At 36.3% G+C, this 27,524-nt stretch overlaps 2 protein-coding genes across 2 annotated transcripts; both read left to right on the forward strand.

The window, feature by feature from the left end:
- The first annotated feature begins 4,301 nt into the window (after positions 1 to 4,301).
- On the forward strand, positions 4,302 to 15,894 carry LOC120624018 (cytochrome P450 CYP12A2-like). The gene is made up of 10 exons (XM_039890325.1): positions 4,302 to 4,538; positions 5,878 to 6,005; positions 7,094 to 7,224; positions 7,934 to 8,055; positions 9,855 to 9,971; positions 10,932 to 11,210; positions 11,625 to 11,781; positions 11,942 to 12,154; positions 12,647 to 12,818; positions 15,698 to 15,894. The coding sequence occupies exons 1-10, from the start codon at positions 4,480 to 4,482 to the stop codon at positions 15,850 to 15,852; spliced, it is 1,533 nt and encodes a 510-aa protein (XP_039746259.1). The 5' UTR covers positions 4,302 to 4,479; the 3' UTR covers positions 15,853 to 15,894.
- Positions 15,895 to 19,511: 3,617 nt separating this feature from the next.
- On the forward strand, positions 19,512 to 24,848 carry LOC120623968. The gene is made up of 3 exons (XM_039890263.1): positions 19,512 to 20,151; positions 20,641 to 21,033; positions 21,304 to 24,848. The coding sequence occupies exons 1-3, from the start codon at positions 19,512 to 19,514 to the stop codon at positions 24,846 to 24,848; spliced, it is 4,578 nt and encodes a 1,525-aa protein (XP_039746197.1).
- The last annotated feature ends 2,676 nt before the right edge of the window (positions 24,849 to 27,524 follow it).

A 27,524-nucleotide genomic window follows, 5' to 3' on the forward strand; every position in this document is an offset into this window, starting at 1 on the left:
CAACGAAGTTTGCGAAAAGCAATTATGCAACCTGAAACTGCTTTCTGAACGCTTCAACCACCACTACAGACCCAAAGGTTACAAAATAAGCTTTTAAAAGACGGCGTAACTATTCTGATCCTTCTTACGTCACGTCTGTTAGTAAGGGGGAAACGATGGTGTCATTATGGAGGCAGGAGACTCATCTCACATTGGGATAACGAAAAGAACAATAGAAGGAGAAAAGCTGACCGATAATTCCGATAGCCAGCCGGCTAAGTTTTTTGTGGGCATCTTGTTTTAAGTTTTTCACCGTAATCTAACTACTATGTACACATTTCTTATGACTTGTCGGTATCTGAAGTGTCTCTACTTGCATAGAGATATTCTTGACTTTACTATCGTTCGTCGGGCAATATTCTCGGCTGCATTTTTGGTTCACTTCTCTGCGGCAATTACATACGGACCCAGACGGGTTTAAAATCAAAGAATTGGCATAAAGGGTTAACGATTCTACCGGTGATCCTAGAGCTGGCAGCTCTCTTGGCCACAAGAAAGAAAGTTTTTGGTACATAGAATATTTTTGTTTATGAATATAAAATGTTTTAGGTAAGATGGTACTTTAAAATCAAATAGATCCTTATAGACCCATGGCTTTGTGGCAGTGGCGTGCATAGAGGGTATGCATAGGATATGCAGATGATATAAAATTAAGAAAATCTCCAGTTCGAGTCTTAAGTCGAAAAACTTAAGGGTAGGCATTGTAAGAGTTATTAAAAGCCTACCCTTAAGTTTTTTTAAGTCGTACTGAAGATTTTCTTCATTTTATATAATATGCATAGCTTGTGTTTACCCTCTATGCACGCCACTGCTTCGCGGTAGGCTTTTTAGACCAGACGCGTTTCGAACACTAGTTTACCTTTCACTTCGCTACCCTATAATTAAGATGGATAGATAAAACACTTTATTGTACACAAAAAAGCAAACACACAAACAATTCGGTCTTATTGCTAAAGCTCTTCCAGACAACCTTTGGGGTTATTAAAGAGTTATTAAAGGTAAGAAAGGGTAGCGGTGCAATATTTAAATATGAATACATACTAAAACAATATATATAATAAATATACGTATAAAATAGAAATATAATAATAATAAATACAAATTTTAATTATATAGTACCTATAGTAAAATAGTTACCTACTTTTTAACAATATTTACAAGTTAAGCAACTTGGGAAGACAAAAGTTCTATGGATCAGTTTGTAGTAGGTAGACTTATTTAGCTAGTTCTACTGCAGCAAAGTTTTCAAACCTAGTTTTACTAAACTTAAACTTGGAGGTGATAGTATAAACTTGTTTTGACTATGTTTTCATTTGTTGTATTGCCACAAAAGGTTGTAGCAATATATTACATACATTATACAGTTAAGGCCGTAGTCCACCACGCTGGCCCAGTGCGGAGTGTTGGGATCCACACGCCTTTGAGAACATTATAGAGAACTCTCAGGCATGCAGGTTTCCTCACGATATTTCCATCACCGTTGAACCAACTGATATTTAAATTGCTTGAAACGCGCATAACTAAGAAAAGTTAGAGGTGCGTGCTGTTATTAGAACTTGGCCCCGCAGAAGTGAAGTCGAAGTCTGAGCTCACTGTGCTTGCTGAAGTTTGACCCTGGTCTCACTGAGCTATCGCCACTTCAATTAATTAACTTCTACGTAAATACTAGAATACACGTAGATAGGTTATGTCGTGCAGTATAATACGGACTTATTAGCTGACCCTTACTCCCACTGCGGCCTTAATTGAATGAACGCTCCATAAATGTAGGGTAGCCATGCGGCCAGTAAAATAAATCAACTATACTTAACAAATGACATGTTTAAGATGCCTTATTTGTTAAGTATAGTTGAACGGGTACATACCACGATAATATTTTGGATTTGTCGATATTTCGACCCAGTTGCAAGGATCGTGGTCACGACGGACTCAACTATACTTAAGAAATGTTGATTAACCACGAAAATCTTAGTTTGAAATCTTTAATGCCTTATTTGATAAATTATTTAGCATAGAGACCCAAATCTGTAGGCTTAAGGTCAAATTCATGAGAAAAGCCTTTAAACACAACCGTATTTGTCCGTCACGTTAAAAAACTTAATATCAGTTAAAAATAATTGTTGTTACTAAAATAAAATTTGTGATTTCATTTTTTATTTATTTGTTATTTTGATACCAAGCTACCATCTATTAATGTATTTAAGCATCAAAAATTCAAATTAAAAGGTCCCGTATTGATTTCTGGAATTTATGGCAGTCCTACATACGAGTACATAGCAAATGTCGACGCAGTGGGGATTTTCCGTTTCAAGTCATGTTTGCTAATATATTTTAGAGAATAATAAGTAAAAGAGGTTCGCTACTAAGAACGATTATCTTGACCTTCATCTGAATCCTTAAAATAATATAAAAAACCGCGAGTAATCGGATTGAAACCACTCGACAAGCTGCTTAATGCCTACATATTGGACAAATGAGATTTGAAACCTTAGATCCATAGAATAAAGATACACGGAAATTCAACTTCAAATGGCCTTACCGACGGTTCGACCAAAATTTGCTTTGCGATGCTTCTCAAATACGTGATTATGACTAAGGACTGGATTTATCGGTTTGATACTGAGGAACTCATTGGGCATATTTTGACAATTGTTATATTTATTATCTGATATAAATCTTTTCTGTTACATAAGTAAAAAAAAATCGCCATAAGTGAAATGTAAATGTACGAGCATAACTTCCGAACGACTGCACCAAGTTGAAGTTCTTTTTTTTGTCTTACCGTCCGGGCAAGGTTTGTGTGAAAATAAAAACGAAAAGATTTAATTTGAATCTCATAACATGAAAAGTGACCTAGACCGATCTTGATGAAATGATGGCACAGATAGAGCTTGCATCCTGGAGACGCACATAGGACTGCCGGAACTTTTAATCCGAAAAAGGGGTGTCGTTTCCACATAGTTAAAAATATTGTTAGTCGAAAAATCAATCTTTACAAAATTTTGCATAGATATAGCTTGAACCTTTTAAGCCCTGGCTAATTAAATGTTAATGCGTCCAGCACGAACATTTTATTTCCTTAATAACGTAAAAAATGCGGATTAAGTTGAAGGCAACAACTAGTTTTATATATACGCTCAAAAGTCATAATTTGACATCGCCGCATTAAAGAAACTCCAGCGTAACTTTTTTAAACCAAAAAATGTACCTGAACAGTTAGATATTTATTGTTATAGTTTTTTCAACAATACTAATATATTACAATGTAAATAAATAAATAGTAATGTTTATAGACAGTCTAAATGATTAAGATAAGTCATAAGGCTCTATGAACCTACAATTAATTACTAATAATGCAAAACTATTAGTATTTGATATCAAAGCCAGATTTATATCTCAGGCCACCAACAAAATTCAATTACATTTGCAATTATTTTCCTAACATGGTTTTTGGCACAAGATTGAAGGTCTATATTTACCTGTATATGTATTTAGTATTCAATTCAAATTCTAACGTTTGTCATGTAAGCCAATCACAGGAAAACAATGATACTTTTCTTGTTCCTTAGTTTCCCTGTGCCCCATTTTTTTCTAATCCTACCTACGAATAAAATGAATACAAATCTATACATACTATAGCTGTGTCGGCGGACGTCTGTGTTTATTTCAATCTACACCAAGGTTAAGGCCGAGAGACAATGGTAAATATTAAAAGGTTGCTTAAAAAATTGCTTCCGCGTAAGCTTACCATAGTGAAAAGACAAGAATGAAATGAATGAACAAATATACGTTTACGTTACGTTTTATATTGTTTCAGTAAGAGTTAAAACCTTACTGTTTATTATATAGTGAGGTTTCATTTATTACATAATGTTACAATGATAATTCCTGAATCATGAACTCACAATCGTACATTGTAGATAAATTAGCTTGCGATACTCAAGTTACGCCTTTGTATAAATACCTGTCTGGTAAAAGTCCTGAGTTACTTCTTGCCTTTGAACTTACTTATATTATAAACACGTTAGTTAATTAGAACAAAGACTGCTAAAATGAATCCCGTAAAAATCATCACGTCAATATAAATAAAAATTGTTCGACAGTTTACATTTAAGGACCGTTCAATGTAGTTAAATATTTAGATTTAATTAATTTTTTATTCAAGCACTCTTCAAAATTGCATCACTCTCTCAGTATAACATAACATTTGGACGGGCGAGTAGGTATCATAAAGTTCATGTCCACGAGCAATCATTCAACCATGTACAACGCAGTAGGTGCTCATATCTAATGATTGTTCACTACTCTGATAAGCTATTGTTTGAATAAAAGATACTGTGGAGCGTCATAAAGTATCTACTCGAACTGATTATATACATCGACAGAAGTGTTTATGGAAAACAAATAATCTGGTGTAATTCCGTGTTGTGAAGTGAAAATATGCAGGCTGTTCGCAGATCAGCTTCAATAATAACAACTGCTGGGAAGCAGTTCACAAGGTGGGTACAATTTGGTACCAATTCCATATTCAGACGAGTAGAAAATTAAACTATATTATTTTTCTGACTATGGCATTTTATCTCAGTTAGATATTTGTTTTTTTTTAATTGGGTTTCCGTACGTTTAGCTGCTTTAAATTTTATGAATCATCTTCAGACAAGGCCGAGATTCCTCAGCGGACACTATCAATTACAATTATTAATCAATCATAATAAGTGCAATAACAAAAAAGTTTAAAAATAGAACAAGCCCGAGCGCGGTCCAATCTGCGTAATTGAAATAAGTTAGTGTGTGTCCGTCATTTTTTTTAAACAGAAAATAGTTTGTGTGAGCAATTTATTTTTATGTTTACATAATCCAACTTCTCATATTATAACATAATTATCTTAAGTGGTCAAATTGTTTCAGTTAAAAAAGATTTTAGATACTTATTTCAAAGGACCGTTTCAAATCGTTCTAAAAAGTCGACAGCAATGTGTATTTGAGAAGAAGAATATGTCTTTATATAACCACTACTGATTTTGGTGGTTATGTAAAGACATATTCTTCTTCTTACATTAAACAAAACATCATTGCTCTTCGATGACATGGCCCTGTTACCACAGCTATATAAATTCGTGCAAAAAACTCTAACGTACCTATTAATGGAGTATTCAACCAAAGTTAATGTTTTTTTAATTATATGTAAACACGCAATCGTTATATCTAACGCAGATATTATTAAATAAGATAAACTTTATTATATGTAATAACGTAATTAATCTGAGTAATTAATCTGTAAAGAAGTACAAACAAGTACTTGATTAAAAAAATAACAATACACTTCCACTGAACACTACGAATTTTAATATTTTGGAAAACCGGCTTACGTACGTACTTTCAAAATACACAGTAACATATAAAGTCAATGTCCAAAATATGTAATATAAGTAAGAAGTTTATGCATTCCTAAATTATTTCCCATAACTGTCATCATATATAAATTAGTCATCTGTATAAGTTTAAACAATATGTTAAAACACATTAATTGCAGCGAGGTTACCTAATAATTTTTAGATTTCCTAATCACAAGGATGCTTGGAAGCATCCGGCTCCGCTTTCATCTCTCACGAGATAAAAAAATGGATGTTAAAATGTAAAATGTTAATTGTTGATGTTGGAAAAGAGCAACTAGTGAGTTTCTTGCTGGCTGCTTCTTCTCGGTAGAATCTGCCTTTCGAATCTTTGGTAGAGTAACTTAAAAAAAAGACAGATTTAATGTTTCAAAAGTGCTTATAGAGTTAGCCTTGAAATAAAGAATTTTAAATTCTAATTTTGAATTCATTAATATTGTTATAGATCAATTGCAGTTAATAGTGCAACCATCAACGCTAATGAGGAGCACAACAACCTGAAGTCATGGCGCGAAATACCCGGACCCTCCAAATTACCCATAATTGGACAGTTGCACCATTTTCTGCCAGGAGGTGGGTCTTCTATTCCTAAGTGCAAGACCACGTGGAATCCAATCTGCGTCCTTAGTGGCGTTCAACTTCGCGTCCTGCGTTCGACCAATCAGAAGACCCACGCTAAACGCAAATTTGAACGCAAGTGGACGCAGCGGCGTGGCCTTCACGTAATTCGTTGTAATGTCAACCATTGAACATCCACAGCTGGACATATATCTAGTTAAATCCAATTTAGTATTGAAATTAGTTCAAGAAACTTCTTATCCCAACATGTTAAATTTCGTTTATAATTTGATTTATTCCGTTTTGACGATCTCCTTGACGTAGCGGTGAGCGCTAAGTGGAAGGTCCCGGGTTCGATCCCCGGCAGGGGAAATTTAGGAATTTAATTATAATTCTGAATTTCGTCTGGTGGGAAGCTTTAGCCGTGACTAGTTACCACCCTACCGATTTAGCGTTCCGGTAAGATGTCGCGCAGAAACCGATGAGGGGTATCAATATGGTAATGGGCTAACCTTTTAGGGATACTTAACAGGTTAGCGCCATCTTAGAATGCGTCATCAATTATCCGCAGGTGAGATTGCAGTCAAGGGCTAACTTGTAGTAGAATAAAAAAAAAAGTTCTAATACCAACAACTTCAACATCAAATAGAATTTGTGGTAACCCCTACAATCAAATTCAATTTGATATGATCAGACTCAAAATCAGGTAATGCATTAAGAAATCAGGCAACTCTGACAAAAAGTGATGGAGAAGTCGATGTACAAACATCGCAGCGAGTTTAAACTGTTTTAGCGAATTTAAAGCGAATTTAAAGTGTAAAGTTTGGTCTAGTGATAAACACATTCGACCATGTTGACTAATAATTCTCAGTACTAACCTGGAGTGAGGAAATTTGAGAGTTCCACTCCTATGCCTAGGAGAGAAAGTTAAGCCATCAGTCTCAGTTATTATCATCATTATGATGTCCAACATTAGAGCCGTTTGAACAATGCTTTTAATCTTACTCTCTAATACGGTGACAGCATGTGCCCTACAGTAGGATATTTATAGGATGAGAATAATGAAGATGATGAGTAAATACGAAATTGTTTAAACATTTTAGGTTCTTTATATAACAACGAAGACTTTATTAATAACGTTATGTACGAACGCTTTGGACCCATTATAAGAATGGAGGGTTACTTCGGATCGCCTCCTATTATTTTACTCTATGATGCAGAAGCTTCAGCACAAGTAAGTCAATACTATGAAGTTATAACATAATTTAAGGAATAATAACAATGACGAAAAAAAAATTCACAGCGCCCACAGCTTAAATAAAATTTGTAAGGATGTATGGATTTGTGAATGTATAGCATATGCCATCTGCATATAGTCTGCGAAAAGTACATTAGTCATTTGTGGGATTGAGTATATGCTTTATTAATAAAGACCTACCAATGCATAGATTTAAACAATGTGCTATAACATATTTAATAAATCGTGGTGACTGTACAATTGATATATTTTTTAACGCCAAGGCCACTTGAAAGCAAGCTGTTCCGTCCTCATCTCTCACAGGATAGAAAATTCTAAAGATTGTAAACTGTAAAATTATGTTGAAAAAGATCAATCTGCTGAGATTCTTGCTGGCTCTTCTCGGTAGAATCGGCCTTGCGAACCGGTGGTAGAGTCACTAGAAACAGACTATACTTTGGATTAACACATAAGCTACATTTAACACTGAAAAATACCATGGTTTGCGCTTGCGATTTGTGTGAAACGTAGATCTCACGTCGATGAGCGATACCTAACTATAGCTATAGTTTGCCATGCCAAACTTCCTAGAAATTTATCATAAAAAAACGTAAAGGCTACCTTTTATCCCTTTTACCCCCTTAATTTCCTGCAGGAATGACCAAAACCTATCACTACCAGATCGAGTAGTATAAAACTTTTTCAGATACTTCGTGGTGAAAATTGGATGCCAAATCGTCCTGGTTTCCAATCATTACAATATTTTCGAAAGAATTATTACCAAAAGCAAGGTGCTGCTCCCGACGGACCTACTGGTCTGATTACAGAGTAAGTTTAAAAACACGTTTATTACGATACCATAGAATAATAAATAAATATACTACGAAATAAAAAATAATAATGAACTTTCTTTTACCGGTTACAGGTCATCAATAAAGCAATATAACTTTGGTGTACCATAAGGCAGCTTACTCGGTCCTTTATTATTCATTCTGTACATTAATGACTTACCAGATGTTATTACTGACAAATGTATTCTATATGCAGATGACATTTTACTTATCTTGACATAATATTATCTATCATATATATTATCTTCTAAAAATATTATTAATGATGAAATTGACATAAATAATAAAATTGTAAAAATTATAGAATGGCTAAGTAGTAATAATCTATTCATCAATGTATTAAAAACTTAAATATATACAATTATCCAATTATAATAAATCCATAAAGACTAAATTAAATCTTAATTATCAGTACCAAACCATTGAGGAAACAGACGAAGTTACTTTCCTAGGATTGTAGACAAACACTGTAATTGGAAATCACACGTCGAAGTAGTATGTAACAAAATAAATAAATGCGCATACCTTCTGAACAAATTGCGAAAAACTTCAACACTAAACACTGTTCTTACTACATACTATGGATATGTTTATTCCGTTCTGAAGTATGGGATACTAATATGGGGCAATTCCACGGATAAAAATAGAGTATTTATTGCTCAAAAAAGGCATACGCGCAATGGTGGGAAAGGCCCCGTTTGATTCGTGTAGACCAATATTTAAAAGTTTAAGAATCCTTACACTTCCTAGCATATATATTTTAGAATTAGCAACTTTTGTTAAATCTAACCCAAATCTCTTTAGGAAGGTTACTGATTTATTTCCAAGGCGCACTCGAAACAAAGACAGATTGATATTCAATAAGTGCCCTAGGACAGCTATGTATTTGAAAAACTAAATATTTAATGCATTTCGAATCAAAAATTTAAAAATACATTGAAAAGTGGCTATTGTGCAATGTATTTTATTCAATTGATGAATTTCTACAAATAGAACTCCTCAATTAGAATTTCTACAATTAGATTTCCTCAGAACTAGATTGTTTATATATAATTGACCAAATTTTGTATGTTGGGGTTGCCTGACCGGATATGATGCGACTTATTATTTTGTTAAGAACATTTTATCACATATTCATACAAATAAATACATTTCAATTTATTTCATTTCATTAAGACAATACACACATCGCCATCTAGTCCCATAGTAAGCGTAGCTTGTGTTATGAGTACTAACTAAGATAACTGATAAATAATTTTATGAATAATGTACATAAATACCAATCATATATAGATAAGCAGCCAGACACTGAAAAACATTCATGTTCATCACACAAACATTGTCCAGTTGTGGGAATCGAACCCACGGCCTTGGATTCAAAAAGCAGGGTCGCTGCCCACTGTGCTAATCGGCCGTCTATAGGAACTAAATTGTTCTTACCCAATACACACTCCCTGGTCGCGGGATCCATCCAATATTGCACGCGGGTTCTGGAAACGTCCCCACCATCATGGAAATCCATGAGCTCTTCAAGCTCAGATAGACAGGACAGAGTATGGACAGAGTCATTGAACAAAGACATACCAGAAGCGCTAGAATGCACACTACGGGATAATTACGTCTACCATTTTCATTCCAATACTTTTTGTACTGCGTACGAGATAATGTATTACTGATTTTACAGTACGATTTAATAGTATACAACAAGTAATCCTGAGCTGTTCTTTTTTAAGTCGATTTAATTATTTTTTTTATTTAAATGTTTATATGTTACAGCCATGGCGATATCTGGAAGAAATTTAGATCAACCGTGAATCCAATTATGTTACAACCAAAAACTATTAAACTGTATACCAGTTCACTTAATGAAGTAGCAGAAGATATGATTGAAAGGTTAATATGATTGAAATAATTTATGATATTAATTAATTCCTTAATCAAAAGATTTAATTATATTGATTATGTAATTATATTGATTAAATCTTTTGATTAAGTAATCAACAACATTTTGCACTCCATAAACGTTATTCTTTTAATATGACTCTTTCTTAATAGTAGATATTGCAACTTTAACGACTAACAAAATTGATTGCTTCGCGGAATAATTAAATCTACAGTTATCGAAATCAGTTTTTAACCGCCGAATCACAAAATTAACAAAATGCTGTGGGAAAATTATATGAAATACGATTTACAGCGATGTTTCTGACCAGCAGTATATTATATATTCACAATTTGGGAAAATACAGTTCATTTTCCAACCTTGGACGTTGTTTTCTTAATTCATGTTTATTTCTTAGTATCTACCAACAAAGTATATCTGTTACCAATTTTTTGTGGTTTATCGTCATCATATCAAATGATGGACGCTTACTTTTGAAAAAAATGTTTTATATACATACCCAAATTTCACTGTCTTGAGCAGCTTGTACCCAGCGGTTCCTTACGACTTGTCTAATATCGTTTGACCATCTCGTTGGCATCTATCAACAATGCGTTTCGCTGCACAGCGTCGCCATTTCATCAACTTGAGACCTCAACGTCCGTCAGTCGATCTACCTATGTGCCCCGCTCATTGCCTCTGCAGCCTCACAACTCATAAACTGTGTTGGTAACTCCGGTTCCTCAACAAATCTCCTCATCTCTGATTCCATTACGTAAAGATACTAAGTGCTGCGTGATAGGTCTCTTCTTCGCCATATGAGTGACGCTAAGCCTTTTTACAAGGCCTATAGGTAGTTTTTAACGGTTATATGCATTCAATTAAACTTCATTTTTATTATAGAAGCAATAAAAAAGAAGTTTAATTGAAAAATAAGAGAAGGATGCTATATCCTTCTCTAATTTTTGCAGGATGCGGTTGATACGCAACGACAAAAATATGTTGAAGGGAAATTTTGATTTCGAGATGAATCTATGGGCGTTGGAGTCTATTAGTGTAGTGGCTCTTGGTGGTCGTCTAAATTGCTTCGACCCCAAACTTCCTGAAAGTTCTCCTGCGAGGAAGCTAATACATTTGGTTCATGAAATATTCACTATAGTCGACCAGTTGGACTTCAAACCAAGTGTGTGGCGATATATCTCAACGCCAACATTCAAAAAGGCGATGAAGCTATACGAAGATCAGATTAGGTAAGATTTTTCTCCTATCGTTTGTATTTACAGTCTTTGTTTTAATGTTAAGTTGCATTAATCAACCGATAGAACCGACCTAAGAACCTAAATTGATAATTTTGTATGAAAATTGCTTTTAATGAATGGCTTTGAATAATTAAAAAAAAAAAACTAAAATAATATTGTTAAATAACTAAAAAAAACATGCATCAGTTTTATAGCCAAATAAAAACGGTTAAAAAGGTTGAATATTCCATATTCCGTTTACTAGAATATATAAAAATAGGAACTATGATTGAAAAAGTTTGTATTTAAAAAAAATCGTCTACGGTCGTGTTTAAAACCACATTAGGTAGTCATTAATAATTTTTGAATGTTTGTACTCCAGTAAACAATACTAATGTAGCTTTATACGTAAAATTATTGTTTCAGTATAAGTAAACACTTCATCGCAGTGGCTATGAAAGAGCTCAAGTCTAAGAATCAGCCTTCCTTTGAAGAAAAAGGTGTTTTAGAGAAACTCCTTGAAATTGATGAGAACGTAGCTGTTATTATGGCTAGCGATATGTTATTTGCTGGTGTCGACACGGTTAGTTTCTCGCTTTTCAGTTGTGTTTTCTGCCTTTTAATTTTCTTGGTTTCCCCTGCCATATTTTTTTGTTAGAAACATTACACAACAATATTTTTTATTTTGTGTATATTTTGTTTAAGTTATTATATTGCAGTAACATTTCCTTATGCACTTACAGGCAGCTAATACCATGACTGCGACGTTATATCTACTGGCCAATAATCCAGATAAACAAAAAAAACTAAGAGAAGAAATCCTCTCGGATAAAGAAAAGCGGTCCTATCTTAAAGCATGTATTAAAGAGTCTATGAGAATGATGCCAGTTGTGGCAGGCAACATGAGGCTTACTTCGAAGGAGTACAAAACTTTAGGCTATAAAATACCCAAAGGTGTAAGTATGCTAACTAAGATATTGGGACAGTAAGAGCTCCTTCTCAAAAAGAGCGCAATATGGATTTATGATATGCCTCCGGACAAGGTTACACACATCACAGGGCAAACCACCTCTACCACCAAACATGGCGTAACCTTCCGCCACGCCCACTTACGCCACACAACGCCAACCAAATGCCACAAGGCACCACGCCAATCTTTACACAAAATAAATTGCATTACGTTCTACGACAACTAAACGAACTGGGCCAGAGTTGCTGGAATATGTAATTTAAACTCTACAGAACGCATCATTAAAATACATGACATCACTTTCTGTTACGCCAATCATTAACCAAGTTGCCCAATTATTGGCTAATAATCGCTAAATATTTACTAAATCTATTTTACCGAAAGAGCGATTAATTAGTTTAATAAAGCAGGCTAAAACGCATGTGCTGTTATTATTATGATAATTATAATTACGTTAATAGTTTAAACTTTATTTCAGACATATGTATCATTCATTCATCAAGCTTTGTCTATGATGGAACAACACTTTCCGCAGCCAGAAAAGTATATTCCTGAAAGATGGATCGCAGAAAAAGATGATCCCTTGTTTCATGGAAATGCACATCCCTTCGCATGGAATCCGTTTGGATTTGGAGTTCGCATGTGCATAGGTAAAGTAATTTATTAAAAATATAGATAAAGGGATAAAATTGCCATGGACCAAGGACCTAAAAATTATATTTTTATAAGTGCAAAATGCGGAGAAGAACCAGAGTTACCGACAAAGATTTGATCTATCAAAGAGTTGCGAAACTAAAGTGGCTATAGGCGTAGCACGTAGCTCGGAGAACCGGTGGACGTTTGGGTCCAAAGGTGCTGAAATGGTGACTTCATACCGGAAAACGCAGCGTTGGTAGATCCCCGAAGAGGTGGACGGATGATTGATTGAGTCGCAGAGAGCCATTGCACCCAAGATGGCGGCCGATTGGCGCAGTGGGCAGCGACCCTACTTTCTGAGTCCAAGGCCGAGGGTTCGATTCCCACGACTGGACAATGTTAGTGTGATGAACATGAATGTTTCTTAGTGTCGGAGTGTTTATCTGTATATTATTCATAAAATTATTCATCATTTATCTTAGTACCCATAACACAAGCTTAATTTGGGACTAGATGGCAAATTATGTACTGTCGTAGAATATTTATTTAACCCATTTGGACCCAAATACAAACCAGCAGTAATTTTTTGGAAAAAACTTTATTAAACGAATTATTGGAGGCTAGTTAGACATTTTACAGCAAAATACCTAAAAAAATATCTTCTATATATTAAAAAAAACACTGTCCTTAAATGGGGCCAATGGGGTTATGCATGATATTTTTCGAAACAAAATTTTTGATGCACAATGTTTTGATGCATTTTTTACAGTGTCAACGTGCTTTCGCGTGACATACTACGCAACAAAGCTGGCTTGGTAGCTTCTAAGGGAAGTGTCCAACTTCATTCAGATTCATGCTTGGCACCACTGACGATTTACACCGGCTTCTATCGGGTCTTTTATTGCCTACACCCCTTTAAATAATAGCGGGCCATACTTCGACGAAACTGGAGCTGGTCCATTTTATCTTCAACGGACAGGATATCGAGACACCAAGCATTAGCTACAGCATAATCTAGCATGTAGGTAAACAGCACCCACTACCATTTTTTGCCTTGTATAGCTGATCTGTATGCTGCGATTGACTGATCAGCTTGATCGACTCCACCCATGCCTTTTATTGTAGTTTTGAAAGAGAAAAGAGATGTCCACGTCTATCTTTATTCCTTCTGCTGAGCTCCACCTTTTCACCTTGCCCAGAGGGTAAACAAAGTCGTAGTTGATACCCATGGTAACAACCCTGTTGTCAAGCCATCGTACGAACAAAATTCGATTGGCTGTAACGAAACTGTAGTAAAATTCGACTCGGAGTTACTTTTTCACTCACTTTTTCCAAAAAGCCTTTTACAATTTTTGAATCCAAAGGCTCCTACTGGTCCCTCCTAATGGTTTACCACAGTACACATCGAAAGCATAGCAATAACCATCTGCACTTGCAATCATCCAGTGTTTGTATCCAAATCGAACTGGCTTGCCTCTTATGAACTGCTTGGCAGGGTGGCGTTAAAAATATTTGACCATTGACTCGTCTATCGATAGATGCTCATGGACTACACCCCACTGAAGGAATTTCTTGATCAGCACATCAGCGAGTGGTTGTACTTTGAACATCTTATCGGTAGATCCCGCAGCAGCTTCATTGTCGCAAAAATGCAGGAATTTCTTTATTTCCAAGAATCTGTTTCTTGACTATGACTTTTGAAACAATGGAAACATTACAGTTTTAGTCTAAATACTAGTACAATCGTTCTCGTGAAAGTGAGTTGTATTTAGTCAATAGTAGAATGCCAATAAAAATTTTGGGGTCATCAACATTTATCTGAGAGTCATGGTTGTTGTGTTTTGTAGCATATAACTTCGTGTTCAGAAAGAACTCTTCATTAAAAATATTTTCTATAACTTCCTCGAGGCCCCGATAGCCATTTGCAAAATCAAATGATGGCTTCTTCATGATTAACGTTGAAACTGAATCTGACAAAAAAATAAAAAATATATAAGCAATAAGCCCATTGGACCCATTTGGGGACACCACACTAAAGTATCTTCCCTTATAGTCAAATCTTACAAAATTCCTAATATAATAGCATTATTTTATAGTGACAACTATAGGAAAGTTTATAATTCTAAAAAAAAAAAAATAATACCACTATAGATATGAAAAAGTATGACTTACCTTGAGGCTATCAACTAGTAGCTCAATGAAGAAGATAAAACCGTCAATTATAACAACTTTATTCGGTGATTCACAAAACTATATTTATTATTAGGAAGCCACACTCTTTGACACTACGATTAAGTATCTAAACTCCAATATAGTTTAAAAAAATTATAATGTGTGGGTAGTTAGACAAACGGCCCCAAATGGGGACAGCGGGCGTAAATGGGTTAAATAGTATATTTATATTTTTTTGACACTCCCTACAGAAGTCTAAGTCCAGCAGTGGACGTCCATTGGTCGATGATGATGCTGAAGTGCAGTACAATAAGAATCATCATTGGTTTTTAAAAATATGTGATTCGGCTTATATCAGTGCAAGTTACTAGATTACGAAAATAACGCGACTGTCGATAATTCAACAGAAATATTTCAGAAAGAGTGGTCTGAAACTAACTTATTCAGTTGCACTATAACCTGTCTTCCAACAAATCGCGAGGAATCAGAAGGGTATTTTATATTATAATACTACTCTATGAATACGACGGAACGATGCGTTTTACTTCCTCCGTTATATCTATCTATCTAAAATGCCGCAGAACAAAGAAGCTGAACTTCTGTTTTCAGCGCCAGTAATTATTCTTTTTGCATAAAAAAATATTTCTCTATTCTAAAGTGATACCATAGCTAAGCTAGGTTTAAGTATTTTGTTTAAGTGTGAAAATTTCCATATTCTCAGGTCGCCGAATAGCTGAATTGGAAATAGAAACCTTTCTCGCGAAGGTGATCGAAAATTTCCAAGTGGAATGGTTTGGACCGCCGCTGCGGACTCGGTCCAGCTCGCTGAATTATACTATTGGACCTTTTAATTTTATTTTTAAAGATGTTAAATAACTCTTTGGAGCATACAATAAACACTGGGTCTTTTTCACATTGGAAATTAGTTTAACATTTCAAGCTTTAGCTTGATTAATACTGATTTCGTCATTCCATAAATGATTTAAGAGCTCGTATAAGCATTGTACAAAGATTCTTAACTAAACTATTGGTCCCTTTGAACTAATGCCTCGCATTGTCCCGTCAATTATTAACAGAACTATCTGTTAGTTAAAGTTATCCGCATTTCCTTTCTCTGCTATAAATATTACTTTTAAAAGTATAAATATAATTATGCTTAGGATTTCAACACGTTTAAATTGGGACCCTGATCTGGTTTTCAGGTAACGTGGTAAGTTCATGTATTGCACGCGCACTTCACAGTTTTTTACTCTTGGATCATTGAGTTTTATTTTAATATGAACGTATGTCTGTACTAAGTTCTACGTAAAACAAGTTATTATCATCTGTTATGTAGCTTAATAAGCTGTTAAAAATATTTAGTTTATATGCTGTTAACTTTAAAAAAGGTATTGTAACCAGCTTACCTGTAAGTAATAAATTATTTGTTTAACCTAGGCTACTCAATAGGATACGAACTACTGTAATACAATTATTTAATTAGTAACGATATTTTTGAAACAAAACATAAACAAAACTCTTGGATCAATTATGTTTATAATGTAAATTATAAGATTGAAATTAGAGATGCATATTTCCATATATCTTTAGACTATTCCGAATGGGTTGAAATTATGCAGTCGGTGTTTTTTAGTTTTTAAGTCTTCCGAAGTTTGTTTCGGCATGTGATATAAGTACATATAAAAAATCCATGGGTACACATTATTATTATTTTTTTTTTTGGAAATAAACACGTTAGAGGTGCAAGCTGTTTCAAAGCAGATTTAAAATAGATTTGGCAAATGTGAAGTAACTGGTGATACGCCATACTATTGATTCAATATACTATTTTATTATGTAGATTAAGATCAAACATCTTTATTGGGTGTTTTTGGTCAAAACTTAAATACATTTATACCTTCCTGCTGCTAAGAATAAGAAAAACGTTGTAACATTCTTGTAATAGGGAATTGAGGTGTCTCAGATACGTGCGCTGCTCACTAATATCAACCGTACTGTGTTGAAAACTTCTGTTTATATGATAAATGCAGTAAGTAGCACGATACTTTTTTCGCAGGATATTTTACTGCTTTTTAAAGTATAAGGTATAGAATTAGGAACATGCAGAATCCGTGTACATGACTAATACTGAAGCATCACAAACCACACCACTTTATTACTGTTTCTCTAACAGGTAGTTATCAGTGGCGTGCACTTCATACATGCACAAAAGCGCTTCATACCCTAACATTTTCATATAACTGGAAACGAAGAAGCCATTTGCCATTTTATATCATTTTATTTTTTTATGCTTACCCTAGTCCAAAATCCTGTGCACACCACTTGTAGTTAGTCACTTCATTCATTTAGCAGTTGACAGTAATTATTTAACCTCTAATGTTCTAAATGTTTACCATAAAATGGGGAAAATGGGAAAAGGTTGTGAGATAGCAACATTCCACGGGTTCGAAGTGAGAAATGCGCAGGGCGTTTTCTCTGCTTTTGGACACAATGCACAGCATGCAATAATGGCTGAATGAGGATTCTGAATGTTCTTAATTCTGTGGTATGAAGTAAATTAGAACACTCCTTGCAACGTCTTTTTAGAGATACCGTCTTAAAAGGCAACAGCAAAAAGCGCACCGTAGCTCAGGTTAAGTAAAACTAAGTCTAAAATGGTTGCTTACATGAGAAAAATAGAGTGATATAAACGTCCTTAACTTAAAGACTCGCTCCCACTCCATGTAACAAGCCTTTTGTGCAAAGACTACAATAGAGAATTTGATATACCTACCTACCGCGGTTTGAATGGTCACAATAGAAGTAAAGTGGTTTATTAATCTTTTGATAAAACTTGAAACGTCATTTCTAAATCATTTAGGAAATGTTGGTAGTTAGAAAATAGTAGAGAATAGCTACTTCCAACATTTTTAGAAAATCCCCTTTCTGTTTACCTGATTTAATAAAAGGAAGAAATTGAACAGACTTTGAGCAGTTATTAAAAGTTATAAATACTATTATTAACTGACTTTACAATTAATAGAGAAATATTCATACAAAATGTATTGCAGTTATTCCACGTTGATTTTGCAATTCAATGTTTGCGATTACCTACATATGTACGTACCCAAGCAATTATTTCTTGACTCGCTGACACCATAAAATCGAGCCACGGAAATCAATAAAACAATCGCCATGACATATCGCCATATCAGTATAGCAATCGTAAGAGGTCGATTGTCGTAAATAATCAGCGATATTATAACGATAATATTGCTTTTAAGTTGGCTGACAGTATTCCACTACTGGGCACCAATAATTAAGCCAAAGCCAATTTTGACAGTCACATTGTGTTAATAAGAATGCTGATATTAATTATTTCGACGTATTCATATTAACATTGGTTGCGCCAAGTTATAATTAAGTCTTAAATAATAATTTAAAATTTCATTGGTGTTCCTATTCTCCCATATCCAACCTAAAACAGCACTGAACGATTCTCCGTGAAGAGACTGGCGCCCTCATACGCCTCAAAAACACTAGAACGCAGAGCTGTCACTTAAATTAACGGAAGCAAACGATTAAGACGTTTGCGGACGACTTGCTTTCCGATTGCGAAAAGTAACGGGCAATACGAGTTTACTGGCTGCCTGAAAATAAGCCATAAAATATCATAATATACCTTAGAAGTTTCAATGAGATCCTTTTAAGCATAATTCCTATATTTATGTGTGTGCCGAAATATAACATAAGTGGTGGTGTTCGAGAAGAGAGGACTTCGTGAGGAATATTTGGATCAACGGACGGCGTGCTCCTACCCATGAAAAATAAGGTCAAGTAAGTGCTGTCTTCCTTGTGCTCTGATTCCTTGTATCTTTCTTTTGTACACCAATTTACCGCAAAAAATACAGTCCACTCATTCGAAATAAAAATCTTAAATAACTTAATATAACTTGGCGCATACATATTTATTTGGTTCCGTCGAGACGGATATTTACAGCATTTCCTTCATATTAACGTATTGAAGCATTAGTTTCCTTGTTAGAATACTTCTATAGGCTCTAATAATTGAAATAATATAATTTTAAATAAAATAGGTCATTGCGTCATCTATTTTCTTTGTCGTAATACTGGCATAAGCGGCATTATAGCATTGAGCTAGCTATTTCCCCAGTTAGACATACTAATTATCTACACATATTTATGTATATTTCGATAAATATTAGTGTATTTAAATTGAATTAACAATTAAAACAAATCTTAAAACTTGCAATTATTAATTATTGTAGTACCTTCGGTTGTGAAACATTTACTCAAGAGTCGTAAGACCTAGCATATAAGGTCGAGATTTGTCTATACGAACCTCTGGTCGATCGAACATTCGATATAACCCGACCACGCGTAATATCGAACGAAGCGCGCTTGCGCATATTATCCGCACTCCGCGCGACCTACTTAATTTACCAGTATATGATTGGCTATTAACCTATCATACTCACATAACATATAGGTATTTCGTGATCGTTAGATAATTGTCTCACTTACACTTTAGTAAAATGCCTCCTAAAGTAGATTCTAAAACTAGCGAAAGTGATAAGGAGATTCAGGATACTAAACTGTCTATCTTAATTGCTAAACGTGAAGCTATATTCGGTATCATGCAAAATGTCTTTGACTTATCTCGTGAACCCGATGTTCATACGAACGTTGAAAAAAGAGAACATTTTCTAGACGAATCTTCACAAATTGATTCATTGCGTTTAAAGTACGAGTCTATTGTAGACGATTATAATACACGTTTATTAAACTTAAATTCAGATGCAAAACCTGATTACAAAAGTCTGTATGCTTTTGAGACTTTGTATAATAGGGTCAAACGAACTCATACAAAATGCTCAACTTTAAATACGACACCAGAAATACATAATGCGACCTCCGCGCTGCTAAAAGCCAAGCCGAAGCTAGCTCCCATATCGATATTAGAATTCGATGGTGACATTAAATCTTTTCAGATGTTTTATACGACCTTTAAGTCAGTAGTAGATAATAATCCATCACTCACAGATGCAGAAAAGCTATTTTATCTGTTACCGAAGCTGACAGGGAAGGCAAAAAGCGCAATCGCTGGAATTTCTCCGTGTGCTGAGAATTATCAGCTCATTTTACAAACACTCGTCAATAGGTTCGATGATAAACGTATGTTGACTTCCGCGTACCTACATGAATTATTTCGCTATAAGGGTTTTCAGACTCCCTCTGCGACTAACTTTGAAGATTTCATAGACCGGTTCGCTGGCGCAGTAAGCGCTTTAAAAAACCTAAAGTTAGATAACCTAGCTGATCTTATCATACTACATATAGCTACACAAAGGGTCGATACTGAGAGTGTACGCGCGTTTGAAATTAAATGCGGCAAGAATATACCTACTTTCGACGACTTTGTGGAATTTATCACAACACGCGCGAAGGTGTTTGAGCGTACGAATACGAATGTCACAAACCCTTCTAATACACGTCATAATAAAAATATAAAACATTTGAATAACGGGACTTCTGGCAATGCGCCGAAGTATCAGGCCTATATAAGCACGGTTGATAAGCCTACGTCCAAGTGTCTATGTAGAAATATAACACATGCGCATTTATATAAATGTGTTGACTTTAATAAATTATTAACTCCTCAAGAACGTTTTAAGTGCGTCAAGGAGAAGAATGCCTGTGTGAACTGCCTGTCTATAAAACATAAAGTCGGGCAATGTGAAGTCTCCCCGCACTGTTCGTGTGGTCAGAAACATAACAAAAGGCTGCACTTTGACCAGCGCGAGGAACATTCCCGCGCGTCTCAGTTGAATACCGTCATGCCGCCACCGAACGCACCTACCGTTACCGCGTCATCGCCCGTAGCGGATGATCGCGCCGACGTAGCACTGTGCGCTACGCGCGTAAGCCCGTCTACAAGCGCTACGCAGGTGTATAATAGCAATTTAATGAATCGTGTGGAAGACAAGCGAACTACTGTCTTATTGGCTACCGCACAAGTTGCTGTTTACGACTGTAATGGTGAACGGCAAGTTATACGTATATTGTTGGATTCTGCTTCGCAGGCCGATTTCCTCTCAAAAGAATGTTGTGATCGCTTGGGTTTGCAAACTAAATTCACAGAACGTACTATCGTGAAGGGGTTCGGTGGAATTGAGAAGGTTGTACAATCCAGCTCGGTTGACTTGACGTTTTATTCGCGTTTTGATGATAACGTTAGTTTTAATATCTCGCCACTTGTTGTTGATAAAGTGACAGACAAATTACCTACGGCTGTGATAGATACGGCAGTCCTATCACACCTTAAAGGTATTCCGCTTGCCGATGCGAGTTACGGCGTACCTGATAAAATTGATGCTTTAATAGGAGCTTCCCTATTTCCACATTTGCTTCTCCCCGACGACGTCCATACGTCACGTCGCGACCCGTCGGTGCCCGTTGCATTGCGCACGGTGTTAGGTCTGGTGTTCATGGGCAATGCGCCTACGATACCTACTATAAATACTCATACGGCCTTGACATGTTGTTTCGTTCAAGAGCCTCCTGCTATTGACTCTTTAGTCAAGCGTTTCTGGGAACTTGAAGAACTTCCTTCCGCTTCCATTCAGAATCCTGATGATAATGAATGCGAAGACTTCTACACTTCGACTACTGTCCGAGATCCCGATACGGGCAGATACGTTGTCGGCCTGCCATTTAAAGAGGATCTATATTCCCTAGGGAATTCTTTGGACATAGCTAAGAAACGTTTCATCTGCCTCGAAAGAAAGCTTGAAGCTTCGAATAAATTGAGGTCGGCATATGATGACGTCATAAAAGGTTATCTCGCGAAAGATTATATTTCTCCCGCGCCTTCATATGATTCTAAAGATCCCGTTCCGATTTACGTGATGCCACACACGGGGATTTTACGTGAAGACAAACTCTCGACGAGACTGAGATTAGTCGTCGATGCTTCTTGTCGTTCTAGTTCTGGAAAGGCACTGAACCATCTGCTACATTCCGGTCAAAATTTACAGGGAGATCTTTTTAAAATAATTTTGAATTTTCGTCTGCATGCAGTGGCAATGACAGCCGACTGCCGAGAACAGTTTCTACAAATCGTTATGCGCGAAGCTGATCGTCGCTATCAATGCTTCTTATACCGCTTTAATCCACAAGACCCTCTTGTGCTATACCAGTTCAATCGAGTCTGTTTCGGTCTCACTTCCAGTCCCTTCCATGCACTGCGCACGGTAAGACAGCTGGTGAATGACGACGGCGCAAAATATCCACGAGCGAATAGCATTGTGCTACCCGCGCTTTATATGGATGACGTAGCTTTCTCGCTTCCAAGCGAACTAGAGGCAGTCACTGTGTCGCTGCAGATGATCGATCTTTTTAAGGGTGCACAGTGGGAATTAGTTAAGTGGAACAGCAATTCTCGCGAGGTCTTAGATAACCTTCCTGCGTCCCACAAACTTCCGACTGAAGTGGAGTTTGACAAAACCATGCACCATAAAATACTTGGTCTGCATTGGTATACTGGAAATGACGCTTTCTATTTTAAAATTTCTGTGCCCGACGATGTGACATGCACTAAGCGCTCCATCTTGTCGACTGTTGCCCGTCTGTGGGACATAATGGGCTTCGTTGCTCCCACAGTCGTGTATGCCAAAATATTAATTAAAATGCTTTGGCAATTAAATCTTGATTGGGACACTGTAGCTCCACCACACATCATTAAGATGTGGAGACAGTTTTGCGATGAGTTGCCAGCTCTAAATAAGCTACACATACCGCGTCATGTGGGCGTGACAACAGACTGTGAGGTCACTCTCCTGGGACTATCAGATGCTAGTCTCGCAGCCTATGGTGCTGTCGTTTATTTACACGTTAGCTCCCCTACTGGTAACACTGTGCGTCTTGCTTGTGCGAAAAGTAAAGTTTCGCCGACGAAACCTCATTCAATTGCTCGTCTCGAACTATTAGGTGGCGTCCTACTGTCGAAATTGCTTCGTACAGTACATGACACTTACTCTGAGCGTATCCCAATCAAGGCTACATATGCATTTCTCGATTCCAAAGTCGCCCTATATTGGATAAAAAGTTCACCGCATAGATGGCAGACTTTTGTCGCGAATCGCGTTGTACAGATAACTGAGAATATCTCACCAGACAACTTTTATCATTGCCCTGGCACTGAGAACTCTGCTGATATTCTATCGAGAGGTGTAACTCCTGAGAAGCTTCTCTCACACCCTCTGTGGCTGCATGGTCCACCATGGGCATCAATGCATCCGTCTCAGTGGCCACTCAAAACTCTAGAGGGAGAGTCTATTGAAGACGTACCCGAGAAGAAGGTTCTTATACACACTGTGTGTAAACCTATACTCCCGAACGACTTACACGAGCTTGCTCTCCGTTTTTCTTCGTGGAGCAAACTTCTACGTATAATTGTATACATTTGTAGATTTGCTAAATTACTGCCTCGTCGCGGCACTAGTGCAGTTACCGCTGACGACTTAAATTTCGCAGAGAATAGAATGCTTCGCGCTCTGCAAAATCAGCATTTTGCTGAAGAATATTCTCTTATTAAAAATAATAAAACATGTTCACCGGCATTTAATCGCCTAAGACCATTTATTGATGATGGACTTATCCGCGTTGGTGGTCGTCTCGCCAACTCTGGACTTAGCTTTGAAAAAATACATCCGGTTATATTGCCTCGCAATGGCCACGTGGTAAATATAATCATTGATTATTACCACATTAAACATTTACATGCTGGACCCGAACTCCTAATGGCCCTGCTTCGTCAAAGGTACTGGATTCTGTCGGCACGCCGTATTGTCAGGCAAAGAGTACATATGTGCAATACTTGCTTTAGATTTAAACCGCGTCCAACCATTCCGCTGATGGCGGATCTTCCTGATATACGTACACGTCCAGCGTTGAAAGCCTTTAGTTTCACCGGCTGCGATTATGCAGGTCCTATACCATACGTTCCTGTACGCCGCCGTGGCGTACACAGTGAGAAAGCTTATATTGTGCTGTTCACGTGTCTCACTACGAGATCTACGCACATTGAGGTTGCTACCTCACTCAGCACCCCCAGTTTCCTCGCCGGGTTTAAAAGATTCCTATCACGTCGTGGTCCTGTTCAGGTGCTGCATAGCGACAATGCTAAAAACTTCCAGGGTGCTGCTTCTTACCTTCGGGACCTCTATAAATTTCTAAGAGAAGAATATTACCCGAAGCTAGAGCAGGAATGCGCTGAAAATCGCATAACTTGGAAATTCATCTGTCCCAATTCCCCACACTTTGGAGGTTCATGGGAAAGTATGATCAAGGTGACTAAGACGATCCTGTTCAAGGTCATAGGGCAACAGCTCCTTTCTTATGAGGAACTTTGCACTGTGCTCATTCAGGTCGAATGTCTTCTCAATTCGCGTCCGCTAACAATACTAAGCTCTGACCCTGCCGAACCTTCGGCTCTTACTCCAAGTCACTTCCTACATACTGCGCCTCTATTCTCCTTGCCTGCGCCTGATGTCAATCCAGACAAAATTAACTTGGTTGACAGGTACTCGTTAATAGATAAAATGGTCCAATCGTTTTGGAATCGTTGGAGGATGGAATATTTGCACGGATTGCAAGTTCGTTTGAAATGGAATACGCCTTCCGTACCTATTACGCCGGGAACTGTCGTCGTAGTTATAAATGACAACGTACCGCCTCTGGCTTGGCCTCTAGCAGTAGTAGAGAAAGTGCATCCCTCGAAAGACGGCGTCATACGCGTAGCGACCGTTAAAATTTCCGGGAGAACTTACGTCCGTCCGGTCGTTCGCTTATGCCCTCTTCCGACGCAATAAGCGTAACAATTATAGTTTCATAATTTAGTACTAAGTAGCTCATACGTTAAGACTTTATTCTCTTTTATAATAATTCTACAAATAATTAATATTTTTTAATATACTTTCGTAAATATACACATACTTATATGAAATACGCCCATGCGCAATACGCGTTCTTAAAAGAGGCAATTCTACCTCATACCTTATGAGAGCTTTTCTTAAAGGTGACCCTTTAAGGGCGGGTGGATGGTTGCGCCAAGTTATAATTAAGTCTTAAATAATAATTTAAAATTTCATTGGTGTTCCTATTCTCCCATATCCAACCTAAAACAGCACTGAACGATTCTCCGTGAAGAGACTGGCGCCCTCATACGCCTCAAAAACACTAGAACGCAGAGCTGTCACTTAAATTAACGGAAGCAAACGATTAAGACGTTTGCGGACGACTTGCTTTCCGATTGCGAAAAGTAACGGGCAATACGAGTTTACTGGCTGCCTGAAAATAAGCCATAAAATATCATAATATACCTTAGAAGTTTCAATGAGATCCTTTTAAGCATAATTCCTATATTTATGTGTGTGCCGAAATATAACATAAGTGGTGGTGTTCGAGAAGAGAGGACTTCGTGAGGAATATTTGGATCAACGGACGGCGTGCTCCTACCCATGAAAAATAAGGTCAAGTAAGTGCTGTCTTCCTTGTGCTCTGATTCCTTGTATCTTTCTTTTGTACACCAATTTACCGCAAAAAATACAGTCCACTCATTCGAAATAAAAATCTTAAATAACTTAATATAACTTGGCGCATACAAACATTAACTCCAACATTAAATAAGGTATTTTATCGACAGAAGATGTACTATACAACGTATAAATGAAAACCAAAATAATACTTTAGAGGTTTTAGAGGTACATTATTTACCGTGTCTGAGACTTATCTGTGAAACCGAAAGCCTATTATTTTTTGCCATAGTTTTTACTAAAATAAAGGTACAGCCAAAATAAATCACAATATGCAAATGTAAAATCAAGTGACTCCTGTCACTTTATTAGGTACGCATCGCGTAGCGTAGGTACTATGCACGTGTCGATCTTTTATCTTTAATAAGGTTGTCATAAGTATACACTTTGAATGATTTGAATCAGTTTGTGCGGAAAAATAAATATGCTTCTTTTGATTTAATATTTTTATATGGTTATTACTTATGAAATATACTTAAGCACCCTTTAATAGTATTTTGTAATTCCGTAACACGTTGTATTTTCCATCCTAAAACAAAGATTGCGAGTATAGTAATGTGATAATATTCATGTATTGCATTAATTCCGTAGTATCAATATTAATTTAAAAATTCTCAGTTGTGACACAGTATTAATCGACGAGAAATGCTTTTAGAATAGTGAATACAGAATGCGTCTTTCAAACGTCGAAGCACGTGCTTCAACGCGATTAAACTAGAAAAGAACCATTTCAAAAGATACGAATGCCGTAATGCCTACGAACCTACTTTTATTGTACTGCTTCTATTCTGTGGCAGTTGCCTTGCATGTGCTAAAAAAATATAAAAATATGGAAGGCCAAGGTATTCACTTATTCACTATAATACCCACAATGTTCAGGATGGCACTTAGATCTTTCATTAATTAACAGTATTATTGAAGCTAAATACCTAGTTTCTCATATTAAAGTATTCATTTTATAAAAGACATCATTAAAGCCCACCAACCTGCTTTAGAGCAGTGTTGTGGGTCTGTACTCTATAAACCTGACTTCCCAAGGAGTGAAATAAAACAACTAGACTGACTCTAATACTGTATATTAGGCTTCTCTATAATTCATATTACTTGTTACCTTCAAATGACTCTACTACCAGTTCGGAATGCTGTCTTCGGCAGAGAAGACCACTGGCAAGAAACTCTACCGTTGCTCTTTTATTCAATCAATTAAAACAACTTATAAACACAATTACAACATTGTCATATGTAATAACGCTAGGCCCTTTGATACAAGACATATAAGACAGGTCGAACATAACTACTATTATCACTTATAACATCATAAATAAACCAAAAGATGATATATACTTATCTGATGCAACATCAGGTACCAACAACTTATCTCAACTCCATCACCAATACATACGACTCTTGTTTCGTCACAACAATATTTCCTTAAGTATATCGTTTCCATTATAAATCATCTATTCCCAATTTGTAACGTTCTATCCACAATACTTTACTTAATCTCCTTTTCTCAATTAATTAATTAAAACCCGTGCTAACTTTTCTTTCCCGCCAATCGATCTTGTCAAACTCGCGTCTCCCGCCATAGATCCTATATTTTTCTTTGACAGTCTACTAAAGGCCATTATTCTATTTTCAATACACTATCAATGAGTATACAAACTATGATTTGTTGATATATTTAATATAATCATCGGGTTTATCATAGATAAAGTGCTATAATTCCCTATTTCCTAACACGGCCATTCTGACAAGTACTTCGTTCTCGAAGTACATAGGGTTATTCTTTTTTAGGTATATGTTTTGTATCATAAGTCCTTAGGTACATAGAATATCCTAACAAGTACATAATCTTATGTACACCTATATAACGTTAGTTTAAATGGTATATAAGCACAAATATCATCAAATCAGTTACATTCTGTATACACTTTTATCAATAAACTGTAA

The sequence above is a fragment of the Pararge aegeria genome, chromosome 5, assembly GCF_905163445.1.
Source record: "Pararge aegeria chromosome 5, ilParAegt1.1, whole genome shotgun sequence".
NCBI lineage: Eukaryota > Metazoa > Arthropoda > Insecta > Lepidoptera > Nymphalidae > Pararge > Pararge aegeria.

What these genes read in the sequence shown, in the direction of transcription:
- LOC120624018 (XM_039890325.1), top strand. Translation starts at nt 4,480, where the DNA reads ATGCAGGCTGTTCGCAGATCAGCTTCAATAATAACAACTGCTGGGAAG. An exon ending in GCACCATTTTCTGCCAGGAG is followed by an intron (nt 6,006 to 7,093) that starts GTGGGTCTTCTA and finishes TAAACATTTTAG; the next exon opens with GTTCTTTATATAACAACGAA. An exon ending in ATGCAGAAGCTTCAGCACAA is followed by an intron (nt 7,225 to 7,933) that starts GTAAGTCAATAC and finishes AAACTTTTTCAG; the next exon opens with ATACTTCGTGGTGAAAATTG.
- LOC120623968 (XM_039890263.1), top strand. Translation starts at nt 19,512, where the DNA reads ATGCCTCCTAAAGTAGATTCTAAAACTAGCGAAAGTGATAAGGAGATT. An exon ending in CAATAGGTTCGATGATAAAC is followed by an intron (nt 20,152 to 20,640) that starts GTATGTTGACTT and finishes TAACTCCTCAAG; the next exon opens with AACGTTTTAAGTGCGTCAAG. An exon ending in TGGTGAACGGCAAGTTATAC is followed by an intron (nt 21,034 to 21,303) that starts GTATATTGTTGG and finishes CACACCTTAAAG; the next exon opens with GTATTCCGCTTGCCGATGCG.